The 14,498-nt window shown below is 44.1% G+C and overlaps 1 protein-coding gene across 1 annotated transcript in view; it reads right to left on the bottom strand.

Annotated features, from left to right (window-relative positions):
- Nucleotides 1-10,412, bottom strand: part of Ldlrad3 (low density lipoprotein receptor class A domain containing 3) — a 287,400-nt gene extending 276,988 nt beyond the window's left edge. The window contains exon 1 of the mRNA XM_008852383.3: nucleotides 10,244-10,412. Within this exon, the coding sequence (XP_008850605.1) occupies nucleotides 10,244-10,289 (46 nt within the window). The 5' untranslated portion in view covers nucleotides 10,290-10,412. The remainder of the gene's footprint in view (nucleotides 1-10,243) is intronic.
- Between the last annotated feature and the right edge of the window lie 4,086 nt (nucleotides 10,413-14,498).

The following is a 14,498-nucleotide window of genomic DNA, read 5'->3' as shown; positions in this document are numbered from 1 at the left end:
CTCTCTCTCTCAAGTTTCTTCCATTCAGTCAGTAAACTATGCAAAGTCCCTTCAAATGGAATTAAGATGCAGGACAGTTCATTAACCTGTCATAAACCTCTTACATATGCCACATGTCTCATAATGTGTCTAATTTATCACCTAACTTGAAATTGCTATAATCCATTTCCTTCTCAAAGACCTCTTTTTCTTTGTCTTTTACAGCCAATGATATCTCTTGTAAAAATCCTTGCAAAGAGCTGGAGAGGTGGCGCAGCATTTAGGAGGACTGGCTGCTCTTGCAGAGGACGCAGGTTCAATTCCTAGCACCCACATGGTGGCTAACAACCATCCGTAATTCCAGTTCCAGGAAAATCTGACTCCCTCTTCTAACATCCTCAGGCATCAAACAACATGAGCGCACTTACATACATGCAGGCAATATACTCATACACATAAAATAAAAAATAATAAATAAAATATTTTTTAAAATTCTTGCAAGTCTTTGAAGATCAATGAAACTGTTTCAAAATCGAGAGAAATAGTTTGTCATCAAAGGGCACAGTTAATTTAGACCAGGTAATTTCATCCACCATGACTTCACCTAGGTCTGCCCTTGATTCCATTTTCAAAGTCACCTCTCTTCAGTGACCCCTTCATTGCTTCCTCTACATAGCCTACAGCAAACCCTGCTGTGTGGCTGACACTATGCCAAGCACCAAATCGGGTGCTGGACAGTACCAGTAAAGGAGGCAGACATCAAGAAAACATGGAAGCCCAGCTGTTCTGTTCGGGATTTGTTGCTTCCAAAGGATGTGATATTGTCCCATCCACTCTGAAGGATGTTCCCGTCTCAGAATATGTATTCCAATTTTTTGGGGGGGGGGGTATTGTGTATATGCTACATGCACATGCGTTTGCAGGTGTGCACACTGTGTGTGTATATGCAGTGGCCAAAATAAGACGCCAAGTGTCTCCTATCACTTTCCTTCTTAGTGCCTTGAGACAGGGTCTCTCACCGAACCAGCTCATTGTTTCAACTAGGTTAGACAGCCAGCAAGCTCTCGGGACCCATCTGTTTCTGCCCCCCCTCCCCAAACCCTCACACCACCAATGTTGGAGGCATGTACAGCCATGCCCAGATTTTTGTGTTTGCTTGGAATTTGAACTCAAGTCCTCATGCTTGACTAACAAGCACCCTTACTGACTGAGCCATTTCTCTAACATCTATATTCCAATTTTTATTATCTCTTCGATTGTTCTGATATACTTATTATTTAAAAAATGAACAACTTTATCATGTTTTTGACAACCATTGGGTTTTCTTGCAGGGTCGTTATCACTGCCTTGGGTAGCAAATGAATTTTAGGGATGCTAAACTGTACCCTGTTTTATCACCGCTGCCTATACGCTCCACCCATGCTTATACTGTCTCCATGACACAAACAAGATCAGTTCCACTTTTCGTCAATAAAGACTATTCCTGATGCAAAGGTCATCCTTTCCAGATTTATCTCTTTTCTGGTGGTTATCAACATTTTCTAGTTCTCTTTCCCTGGCTCCTGCCAGTTCGGCTCACTGGCTAGTATCACGGTTTTTTGTTTGTTTTGTTTTTGTCTTTTTTGAGACAGGGTCTCCTTGTAGCCCCAGCTGTCCTGGAACTCACTATGTAAACCAGGCTGGCCTCAAACTCACAAAGATCCGCCTGCCTCTGCCTCCCAAGTGCTGGGATTAAAGGTGCGCGCCACCATGCCCAGCCCAGTATCATGTTTTTTAATCAAACGTACAAGGTTCTATAAACCTGCTTTTAAAACACTTATTCAGTTCTTTTCTGGTCTTTCTTAGCATCAACCATTTTTTATGGCTTTAGTGTTGATGAAATGAATGCCCTATATTGTTAATCACTCTTCCATTTTCCTGAAAACTCCCTCATTTTATTTTTATAATGAAAAACAAGTTAAATTTAGAACTTTCCAAACCAATTGAGAGGCTTCAACTGACCATGGAACTTACAAGTGTGAGTAGGGCCCATTTTTCAGCCATTTCCAATTAGTTAAGGACTTTGGGAGAACACTACTCTGATTCAAAGCTAAGTCTGATGGAAAATGCTCCAGTGGCCCCATCAAAGACGACACACTACTGACATCCCCAGCTAACCTCACTGGCCTTGCAATAATGAGCAGGGATTTCTAATGCAGTAAATTAAACACCCTTTATACTTCCATTTCTCCATGCCAACACATACACAAGTGCCCACTGCCACCTGGAAACTGGCACCTTGGCTTTGCAAGTCTTCTAAATCAAGCTATTCATGAATTCTGCCTCCCGCCAGCTCCTGGATACTGAGGAGCTATTCCAGAATCAGCTCGGTGGCTGCCCTTCCTCTTTGTGGCCACTCTCCAGAACAGAGACAGCCTAGTCTGCACAGTGCACTATTTGTCAGAAATCACAGTTGGACTTGGGCACCAGAGAATTTGCCTCAGCCTATCAGTGTCTCTTGATCTCACCGTGACTCGCTAAAAGGAGCTTCTGGTTCTGGTTCTCAATTCTCTGGAGAGGTCTAGGAAGTGAGAGCTTTTGAAATCCCAAGATCCGTTCTGGTCTGCCCATGGTGATGAATGCTTTATAACTAGAAGCAGCAGTTACTCACAAAGCACTGTTGCCCACAAGCCCTCCCTTCTTGGCTTAGGGCATTAAGACAGGACAAAGATTTCTAGCATCTTCCTAAAGTCCCACATTAAAAATTTGCCTGCCACAGTAATATAATGAATTCAAAAACATTTGAACTGTATAAACTGATGCTCAGAGTAGGACAGCAATTCTTTTAAGAACTTAAACTTCTCTTGTTATATGTGACATACTCTATTTTGGTCTAGAAAATCTATTTCTAGGCTTTTTAAACAGTGGGACTTTCTCTGTGTCACTGATAAGTATCTGAAGTGTATGCTAAGCAAAAAGAAATTCCTGGGGCTGGTGAGAGTACTCAGTAGATAAAGGAGCTTACAGAGAAGCCTGACAACCTGAGTTGAATCTCAGGGACTCAGATGATAGAAGGAGAGACCCAACTCTTGCAAATTGTCCTCTAACCTACACACACACACACACACACACACACACACACACACACACACCATAGCATGCATGGGCCCGTCCCAATATGTAAACAAATGTAAAAAACTTTTTAAAAAAGAAAATCATTTTGGTTGGTATTCCAGCAAATATATCCCATGATACAGGAATAAAATTCTTGCCATTATGTACATAATCAGTGACACACAAACTTGGTTCTTGGTACCATTTGTTTATTGGTACCATAGTAACTTAAGTATTATTGCTATTGTTGCTCTTAATAAACCAAGCCTTTGCAGAGGATGATTCAAATGCCCCTAATGATAAGTTCCCCACCCAGGGGAAAGACAGAACATCAGTTTCAACCAACCAAAACACAAAATGTACACTGGAATAAAATAGTTGGGAATCCATGTTCTCTAACAGATCATTCTCTCCAACACAATGAGGTCAGTGTTGACAGCACTATCCACTGATGGAGCTCTCTAGCACAAGCTAGACACTTTACTTCCTTGTTCAAACAAATGTGGAACAAGAACACAGTAAACCTTGTTGGTTGAGAAGCACAGGGAGGGTTCTGCAGAACAGTGCCAATTCCAAAACTACTTTTACTGGCTGAAAGCTTAGGAACAGTGACCTCACCTTTTATTTTGCCACTCTTGTCAGAGAGCAGAACATATCACTTACTGAATAAGCTTAATAGACCAGAAAGAGGTTGGTAGAGTTGTTTTGAAAAGAATGAGTATATAGATAAAAGCTGGGCAACAGCTGAGAAGAATGCCTGAGACACTGCAACACCTTGAACGGGATATGCCTAAGGGCCAATCGCACCACAGACAGACGCTATGACTTACGGATCACTGGCCTGGATAGACATGTGTGTTATCACTTCCACCAAGTTCTGTACTGCCCAAGTTGAATGTAACTGCTATTTTAAATATCTTTAAAAAATAAAATAAAAACAGACAAGCTAACTCAAAATAGCCTTTAAAAGATGACAATAAAAGATGGCATTGAAACAAAAATTTACACAAAAGAGTAAACAGGGTAAACTGGAAATAGTGAAGTAAATATCTATCACCTAGGGGAAAAATGAGTATAATTCCCTATTTTCTTGTGTGGTAAAAGCCAAGCAGAAAATTTAAAACCAAAAAAGACACTTAAAAGAGGAGGCTGAAGAGGGGTCTCAGCAGTTAAGAGCACTGGCTACTCTTGAAGAAGTCTTGGGTTCAGTTCCCAGCACCCACATGGCAGCTAACAACTGTCCTTAACTTCAGTTCCAGGGGATTTGACACCCTCTTCTGGCCTCTGGGGGGTATTGCAAAAACATGCAACATACATACATGCAGGCAAACACTCATACACATAAAACAAACTTAGAAGAGAAAGACATTCCCAAATGGCTGCAGCCAAGTCACTGCAGGCTTGGAAGATGGGGAGAAGGACTGCCTTCCATGAGCCAAGCAACAGGAGCACTGCTAAGAGAAACTGCTACTCCTGAGTATGAGAGATGTGGGCACCAAGAGCAGGTGACCCATCCCAGTGGCTGAAAGCAGAACTGATGAAGCATGGTGAAAGGAAGAAAGAAAGAAAGAAAGAAAGAGAGAGAGAGAGAGAGAGAGAGAGGAAGGAAGGAAGGAAGAAAGAAAGAAAGAAAGAAAGAAAGAAAGAAAGAAAGAGAGAGAAAGAGAAAAGATAAGCTAGAACCAGGCAGGCATGAACTCATTAAATTATGCCTATGAATGTATGAGTATTTATATATAAATTCATCTTCAGATAGTTCATAGTGGTTACTTGGGGTAAGGAAATAAATGTGAAAGAAGGGAGATTTTAATAGTTTATTATCATGCTTCTATTTTGTCTGAACTCTGAGCATGGGTATTTTTGGTAGTGTTTTTAACTGGAGATGACAACAAAATATTTTCTGTGCAGTCCCCGGCATCCTGCCAGATGGAGTGACCCTTCAATGAGTAGTGGCTATTCCTACCCTTCTTAGCATCACAAAAGAAATAAAAAATATGACATGTGCGTTTACCAGAGGATCCCAGGCCTGAAGGAGTTCATAATGTAGTAGAATAAGGGATTAGCACAGGTAACTCACAACAAAGGATTATACATACAGAGTACCTCCTGTGTCTACCTGCAGGCTTCAACTCCTGACTGAAAATATGTCCAAAGAGGCTGGAAAGATGGCTCAGTGATTCAGACCACTTGTTCTGCAAGCTTGAAGACATGAGTTCAAATCCCCAGTACCCATGTAAATTGCTGGGCATGACTACACATGCCTGTAACCCCAACATTGGGGGATGGAGACAGGCAGATCCCAAATGTTTACTGGACTCTCAAGGCAGAAAATCCCAGCATCCTCTCTCCTACAGCCCACACACCCGGAGCACATGAACATCCCAAGCTTAACATTCAGAGAGCCAGGTGGTTTTGGCTATCAACTACCACCTGTCTGTGACCTACTTTTTCAGCATATGTCTTTCCTAAGGGAGTCAAAGCAAAGCTGCAGTCGAAAATTCCATAAGTTTTCACTATAGCACAAAGGTAAGTGAGAGGAAAGGGGTCAGTGCCCTGGGCATTTCTATTTCAGAATGTATATTTACACTGAACTTGCATGGCAGCAGAAACAGAGAAATGTGACAGAATAGAATGTCATTTTGACCCTTTGCATCCAGCAGGGTTTTTTTTAGGATGAGTTCAAGGTGAATGGCAAGGGAATTTGTTGCACTACATCAGAGGTTCTCAACCAGAGTCAAGTTGGTACTGTCCAGAAAGGTAACTGATTATCACATATTAGCCCAGCAATGTTGCAAAGCACTGTACAATGCACAGAACAGCCCGACACAAAAAACAACTATTCAGTCCTAAATGTCAGTGTCACCAAGGCTGAGAACCCCTAGACTATGCTAATCCCATTTTCAGAAGCACCTCCAAGAACCTTTATAATGCTACCTCACATAAGCATTTACTATCTCTCTTAACAAGTAGTTACCTTGGCACAAGAGTCTGCTTATTCTGGTGTGCAATATTAAACACTTAGCAAGTGATATGCCAAGTAGGCTAGGCATGGTAGTGCACACCTTTAAACCCAGCACTCAGGAGGCGGAGGCAGGTAAATCTCTGCAAACCTGATCTATATAATGAGACCCTGCTCAAAAATAAATAAGTGATATGACAAACAAATGCTACTTCTTCAAAGTACCTGGCTACCCTCCCATTAAAAAAATAAAGAAATCAGAACAAAACAAAAACAAAAACAAAGAATTCTCCACAGTACCCAACTGAATACCATTACAATGGAAGAAAAGCACCATCTTTAAAGCATCTCCCTGGTTGTCAAGTAGACTGCCCAAGCAGTACCAAAGCATCCAAAAGACAGAAAGAAGAAAAGAAAACCAACAAGAAAATGCAACAGCCCCAAACCAGATCTGTCCCTGGAGCTATCCATAGCTAATAGATATGTCACTCTAAGATATGTCATAGCATACAGCATCTTTGCATTTTTATTTAGACAATATGATAAACATATAAGAAAAAGGGAGAAACATAAATATGGAGCTCAATAAGTAAGAATAAGTACCCTCAGGTTCATACCACTCCAGTCAGCAATGGAGCCTCAGCTTATAGCATCCTCTGCCATCCATGTGCATGGCAAAGAAAGGGTTAGAGTGACAAGTTAACATCTCCACACAAGGACTGAGATTTCCTGTGTGTATTCACTGTGATCATGGATGTGTTCTCCATAGACAAGTGATGTCACTGTTGAAAATGTTCAGGGTATTATCCACAAAATGAGCAGGTATGAGGAGGGTGTTGTTGGTTCACCAACATTCCTAGTAGGACAGACATGGTAGCACTGTCCACAAAGCTGGGTACAGCAAGAGAGGCTGGGGAGGGATCCAGGAGATGCCTAGGTTAGAATCTATGCTTCAGTCCATATGTTGGTGCCCTGAACAGTCATCAATCCTTGGAAGCCATAGAATGGCATGCTACTACTTGCTACCTGAGCTCTTTGGAAAAAGTCAAGGAGGTCAGGCATTTTCCGGGGCAAGATAAGCATCTCACACATAGGACTTGGGCCATGAATCTTGGAGTCCCCTGGTCTGCCCATACAAACAGGCAAGGCTATAAGGACAAACATTCTGTACAATATCATGGCATCACATAACTTCTTAATCTCCAAATTCTCTCAACTGCTTTACAAAAGTCAGACTAGAGATGAATATGGCTCAGTAACAGAGTGTTTGCCTAGCATGAATAAAGTCCTGAGTTCGATTTCCAGCACCACATAAACAGGGCACAGTGGTCCATGCCTGTAATCGCAGCACTTAGTAGGTAGAGGCAAGAGAATCAGAAGTTCAAGGTTATCCTCACCTACATAGCTAATTCAAAGATGCTAGTTAAAGGCCAGCCTGGGCTACATGAAACCCTTTCTCAAAAAAGAAAAGAAAAATAATGAATTCACAGTGGTGACCACACAAGCCTACTGTCAACTTATTCTGGAAACTTTGATTTTTGGTCAAAATTTAAGGCCCAGAATTTATCATCGTGTCCTCTTCTATTCATATCCCCATCCTCTCCCTTTCCCACTGATGCCTGGTGGGCTATCAAGAAACAACAACAACAAAAAAGCACCTCACACCCCAGTAGGGAGCTCCTGTCCCAGCCTTTGAAGATGAAAAGCAACAAGGTGTGTTTATTTGTACTTCTGTTCAGTCTCTTCTACTGGGGTTGGGCTGTGCTGAACTGTGCGCAGCTACTTAGATAGTTAAAAAAAAAAAAAAAGATAACACCCGCCCTCGGGTCATGAAGCAGATCCTTCCAGGAGAAAAGGTCAATAGGCACACTCCTGGTGGGGGGGGGGGAGTGGAGACCTTCCCAGACAGGAGAAGGAGCTAAGGTGTCTCAGCAAAGGCTGAGAAGAAAGGGGACAATTAACCAACTACCCATCCACATGGCCACCATTAGAAATGTCTCAAGACTCACTCAAACCCACCATGTACACCCATGTGCCAGAAAACTGGACATGAGATGAAGTGATGTGGGCTGAGCCTCTAGCAGGATACATTAAAAAATAATAATAGTCACAATCAATGCTTCACTTCCCTAATGCAACCATAAGACAAAAGAAAAGCATGCAAGAAGGTACCTAAGAGGGTTCCTGAACAAGGCCTTAGAGTGACAGAGTGGCCTTCCAGCCAAACAAAGATGGGGAACTCAGAGTTGCCACTCAATTTAGACCCCAGGTTTCCTCTACAGACTATATCAAAGGGAGGTGAAAATCCAAAGTCCTGGTTTTTATGTCCTCTCTCATTTTATCAGCTTTCTAAAAGATAGCTGAGGTGTAGCAGGTGGGATAGAAGGGTATCTGGTCCAGCTGTGAACAACAGCATTAGAAAAAATAACCCAGGCCTGTTTCTCACATTTGGGTCAAATACAATTCATGCTTAGAAGATGGTGCATAACGTAACATAAAAATGGGCACACTCCAATCCACTTAAAGGTTCCTAAAGCAGCTTAGGCAATCCAAAGCCACAAACAATCTTCCAAGGAACATTGGGCTGTTCCTCTCTTCCCCTGAATTTTATAACTCACTGTGACTATTTTAGTTATTTGAGCTCATAATGTATATGCACACCATACTAAATAACCATTGTTGACCAGGGAGTGATAGAAATAACATTTTGTGAACTGGACATTCTACTCAAGCAACCCAGTACAATGGGGAGAAGTGATAATTAGTGTTCACTGGTCACAAGTAGTGGACACACATAAGAGCTGGCTGGGGTATTATCAGGGGCATGACATGACTATGTGAGTTAAATGTGTGAATCCAGGCAGATCTTCATATCTGAGATGCCCTGGAACTGAGCCTGCTCTAACAACCTTCAAATAATTTGCACCTGCTTATAGCTGCCTAATACACTTTCTGAATCTGAATCTCTCTCTCTCTCGCCCCTGCCCTTTTTTTCCTTCCTCCCTCCCTCCTTCTCTGGAGTCTAGCCCCTCACTGGAAGCTGAGCAAATCCACAGACGTCTAAATGGAGTCTAGAGAAGAGAGTATGATGTCATGGGGGGGGAGGGGTTGGCCGGTGGGTTCAAAGGATGCACAGCACCAGGGAGTTCTAAGAAGGCTGGGAGTTCCCCTTTAGGACATCTGCAAGAGGACAACTCAAAATGTTCTCAACTTCCCAAACAAACACGACACCTAGCAGGCAAGTTGTTAGAAATATTTGGGGGAACCAACATGAATCAGACATGTGAATGGCATAGACACGAAGAAATCTTCACGAACGAAAGATCACAGGACATCAGCTGTGCAGAAAAAACATCAGGGGGCCAAGGGCTGGCGGAGCTAGGAGGGGTTGCTGACAGCTGTGGCTGGCAGGAAGGGGCAGAGGGGAAGGGCTCCAGGATGGAATTCGGAGCTGTGCCCACATCAGCAGAAAAGTTCCTGGGAACAGCTCACTGTAGGGGAGGGAAAGAGGCTCGCTGTCCTGGGAGTGTCAGGATGCACACGCTCTGTGCAGGGACCAACAGTCCTCAGAAGCCCCAGGTCCTCTTCCCAGGGCTCCGCACTGGTCAAGAAGTCCGCGACAGACGGCTGAAATAAAGATCTGCTCCCAGGATGGGTGAGGATACCTAGTCATTCCCATGTCCAGTCCCGCTACATCGTGCTATGGCCAAACCAAAACAGTCCCAGGAAGGAGGGGAAGGAAGCGGGGATGCCACTTGTTCCAAGCACAGTGCAAAGGGAAACTGAGGCCGGAGAGTGTACGCTAGAGGCTCTGGGAGGCTGGCGCCGCACTAGGAGCCCCGGCGCCCGGGAAGATGGAAATCTGGGAAGACTTCTCTCCCTCCCCTCCCCTCCCCGGTTCCGCAACACACACTGCACACTCAGACACACTCAAGCTACGCCCAATCGGGGCAGCCGCCGGGCTCCCGGGAGCCGGGCGCCACACAAAGCTCCGCCCGCGCACACACAACAGCCCCCGGCGCCCCGGCCCACACAATGGCACGGCGCGCGCCCCGCAGCAGCCCGTCGCGGGGTCCGGGCCAGCCCGGAGCCCGGGTCCGCCCTCCGCGCACACCCACGCGCGCAGCCCAGGCCCACGCGCCTAGCGGTGGCGATCGCGGCCGTCAACCCGCACCGCGCCGCGGGGAAGTTCGCCGCACGTCCCCCACTCACCCGCGGCGCTGCTCAGCAGCAGGCACAGCGGCCCCAGCAGCCACATGGCGTGGCCGCCGCTCCGCTGCCCAGCGCGGTTGCTTCCCCACTGCCTCGGCTCTGACCCCGCCCCTCGGCGCCGGCCACGCCCTCCCGCCAGCCCGCCCCCGGCCGCCCCAGCCGGCCTCTCTGCCAAGTTTTGTAAGCACTGACCTGCGCGCGGCTGTGTGCGTGGTGCCCCGAGAGTCCCGGCTCCGAGGGTCCAGCAGATCCAACTCTCGCTGCCTCTCGGGTCTTAAACTGCCCAGATTCTATGTTCAGCCTCTAGTTTTCTCCTTCTTCCTCCTCCTCGATCGTCCTAGGATGCGCTCACCAATCTCCCCTGACCGCAGCTTGAGTCGGTAACTACAAACAGAGTGCACTCCAAGGAGGGAAAGAAAAAGTTTAAGCAGAGAGCCAATTCTTAGGAGAAAACACGCACTTTTTTTTTTTTAGTGGTGAGTGAGGAATACAACCCGTGCTTCTCAGACTACAATGCAACAGACACACTTGAGGACCTGTATGGGGCCCGAGATTCTGCATTTCTAACAAGCTTGGAAGTGATTCTGAGGAAGCCACAGGGAAAAGAAGGTAGCACAGCGCTGATGACAAGAGTTATTTCCTCTGCGGGATGTCCACCTTAACTGGGGCGTGTGTTTGAGCCTGGATTTCAGAAAGGGAAAGTAAATGCAAATACAGGCACCTAGAATTCAATTTTTTTTAAAAATGCACCTGTGCATCTGTTCCAGTGTCGCTTGGGCTTCCACACGCGGTTTCAAACGATTTAATGATGGAAGAGTAAAAGAAAGGACACTTTTGTGCTCTGTCCTTCCCTCCTTCCACAGTAAAGGAGGCAGGGTGGTAAAAAGTAAAACCAGAAATAAACAGAAATGCAAATAATATAATTGACAGAAACTGAGAAACAACTCAAATGGGAATGCACCCCATCAGTTCTGGGATGCACTGAATCCCACCTTAAGGTGCCAAGACTGAGTGACACAACTTTTTAGCTGCCTGCCAGCTCTAGTCTGGAGTCGTGAAAGCTGAAGTAGATCAGGTTAAAAAAAAAAAAATCCTTTTTTTTCAATTTGTGTATCAGTGTTTTGCCTACATATTTTTAGGTACACCACCCCCGTGCAGTGCCCATGGAGCCTAGAAGAGGGTTTGATGCCTCTGGAACTGGAATTAAGGAAGGTTGTTAGCCTCCATGTGGGAACCGGGAACTGAACCTGGGTCCTCCACAAGAGCAGCCAGTGCTCTTAACCTCTGAGCCATCTCTCCAGCCGCCAGGTCAAATTTTTAAAATATCAGTGGTTCAAGGTAACAAGAAAATGTGATATGATGTGGAAAAATTCAGCACGTAAGTGTTCAGAAATTTCATCCTAGGATCTATGAATGCTAAAGGAGACAATCCCATGGGCTCAGGGGAGTTTAGGGGTTTTGCTTTGTTTTTAAGATTATATATATATATTTATATATATGGTGTGTTGTGTGTGCATATATGTATGTACAATACATGTGTGCCTGGGGAATCCAAAAGAGGGTGTTGGATCACCTAAAACTGGAGTGGTAGGCAGTTGTGAGCCACTACATGGTGCTGTAAACTGAACCTGGGTCCTCTGCAAGAACCACAAGCACTCTTAGATGCTAAGCCATCTGTCCAACCCCTCCAGGTGTTTTAAAGCCCCTAACATTTTATGCAGAGTTTCCAGTTTATTGGTACTATATGCATTTTTGAAGAACGCGTATTGCGGGGCTGGAGAGATGGCTTAGCAGTTAAGAGTACTTGCTGCTCTTCCAGACCACCCAAGTTCAGTTCGCAGCACCTGTGGGGCAACTGAACACACAACATTCACTCATACAGACACACATACACAAAAATACTAAAAATAAATCTTTTTTTTTTTTTTTTTTTTTTTGGACAGGGGCTCCCTAACCCCAGTCACCTAGCACTCATTATGTAAATCAGGCTGACCTCAATCCGACATAGATCAGTCTGCCTCTGCCTCCAAAGTGCTGGGATTAAAGGTGTGCACCACTACACCCTGCAAAATAAATCTCTTTTTAAAAAATTTATTTTATGTGTACTAGTGTATTGCCTGCATGTATGTGAGTGGACCCATGTCATGCAATACCTCTGAGATCAGAAGGCTTCAGATTCCCCTGGAACTGGAGTTAAGGACTAGTTTGTAGCCGCCATGTGAGTGCTGGGAACTGAACCCTGGTCCTCTGCAAGAGCAGTCAGTGCTCTTAACCAGTGAGCCATCTCTCCAGCCCCAAAATAAATCTTTCTTTAAAGAAAAGAAAATGAATCATGTTGTGAAGAGGCTCTCAGGTTATACAAAAAAAGGCAAAAAACACTATCATATGGCTGCTTGTTTGCCTCTGAATGTTACAAGTGTGGAAAGACAATGGACCTGACCTAGTGCTACCCTTGTTTGTTCCAACTTTGGAAATGATTTAAGCAGATGCTGTTATAAACTGCCCTACGGACGAGTTCATGTGGCAGAGAATGGGACAGGCCTCTAGCCAAAAGCCAGTGAGGAATTGAAGCCCTCAGAGCAACAGTCTACAGAGACCCTCACCCTGCCAACAAACACATAAATAAATTTAGAAACTGACCTCACCCAGTCAAGCCTTCTAGTGAGACCCCATCCTGGGTGGGAATTGTGACTAAACCTCACCAGAGGCCTTAAGTCTCTGTGCTCAGCTAAACTGCCTCTACTTTCCTAGCCAGAAAAGTAAGACTATGCATGTGCATTTTGGTTATTGTTTTCAGCCACAAATAATTTATTACAAAGCAGCAGATAACTAATACACAGCTTTACAGCAAACATTAACTCTCAGAACACTTAGCATCACTGAATCTTACCAGAAAGACAGCAAGAGAACCATCACTCATCAAGCGTCTCCTATAGGCTTTGCACTTGCACGGTCACATTTAACCTTCACAACAATCCCTGATATAGACTCTCTTTGACACAGACGGGAAATCTGAGGCTGGTACAAAAGAACCCAATGAATCACTAAGATTTAAAGGCAGATCTTACTGATTCCCAGGGATTCCCACAGCACTGGCAAACAATGTTGCCTACCCCAGAAAACAATCCCAATTCATAAAGCATTTACCTGCAGCTTCAGAGATAGTGTGACCACTGGGTTTGTGCTAAAATCCTGAAGATGCTCTGGGCAACAAACAGAAGTTGATTTATTGTGTCATGCAATTGGACTTTCTCAATAAAGTTGTCTGGGTACATTTAATATTGTAGCTCCCATTCTCCCCAAAATGTTGAGCACAAACATTTTCCCAATTAGAAATTAAAAGTCATCCTAGAGCTGCCAAATTGTGTGTGTGTGTGTGTGTGTGTGTGTGTGTGTGTGTCTATTTTCATTCAGGCTAACACTTCTAGGAACTAACTGAATTCTTGTAGTTCACATGTAATAAAGTCACACTCTTGCAGAAGAGAAATCAGCTGACATTTGTTAATGAAACTTGCACCATCTAAAATGATGAAAATGTTTACGCTTCCATTTTTTTAAATGTGGAGTTTTTTATACATTTTTTTTAATGCCTCCATTTTATTTTCCCTTGAATGAAGTTGTCTGGTCCCCAAAAGGGTGATTTCCTTCCTGTGACCAGTCCTGAAACCAAAGAACAATTATGTGAAAAAAAATTTAACCTACAGTTTTACAAGGGAACCATTTGGACAGTTTTTGTCAAATGCTGCTTTTTTTTTCTTTCTCATGTGGGAAAAAAATGGGTTCATATGTGTATAACCCACTTGTGGTCTATCAGTGTGAGAGGAACAGTCACTGAATTTCCTAGCCCCACAGTGTCTAATTATAAGCTTAAGATACATCTGACTGCCCTACACACTCCAAATGTGGGTGCTCTGAATGGGGATTGCTCTAAACGCAACATGCAAAGTGGATTTCAAAGACTGAGTACCAAAAAGAATATGAAGGAGCTCAATAACATTTACTTTGATCATATGCTAAAATATAACATTGAAACATAGAGGACTAACATCAATGGTTTCTTTTTTGCCTTTTAAATGCAGGTGGGCTGGCAAGATGATTTAACAGGTAAGGGACTTGCAGTCAACCTGACTACTTAAGTTCAATCTGTGGCACCTATTTCTAGCACTGAGAACTTCTAAGACTGCACTAGGCATGAGAAGACACTCTCCTGAAGTACACTTTCAGGGTCTTAAGGAGAGGCCTACCTACACAACTG

The sequence above is a fragment of the Nannospalax galili genome, unplaced genomic scaffold (genome assembly GCF_000622305.1).
Source record: "Nannospalax galili isolate Female #2095 unplaced genomic scaffold, S.galili_v1.0 scaffold126, whole genome shotgun sequence".
NCBI lineage: Eukaryota > Metazoa > Chordata > Mammalia > Rodentia > Spalacidae > Nannospalax > Nannospalax galili.
Note: the sequence above shows the minus strand (reverse complement) of the source record. Positions and strands in the feature narration are given on the sequence as shown.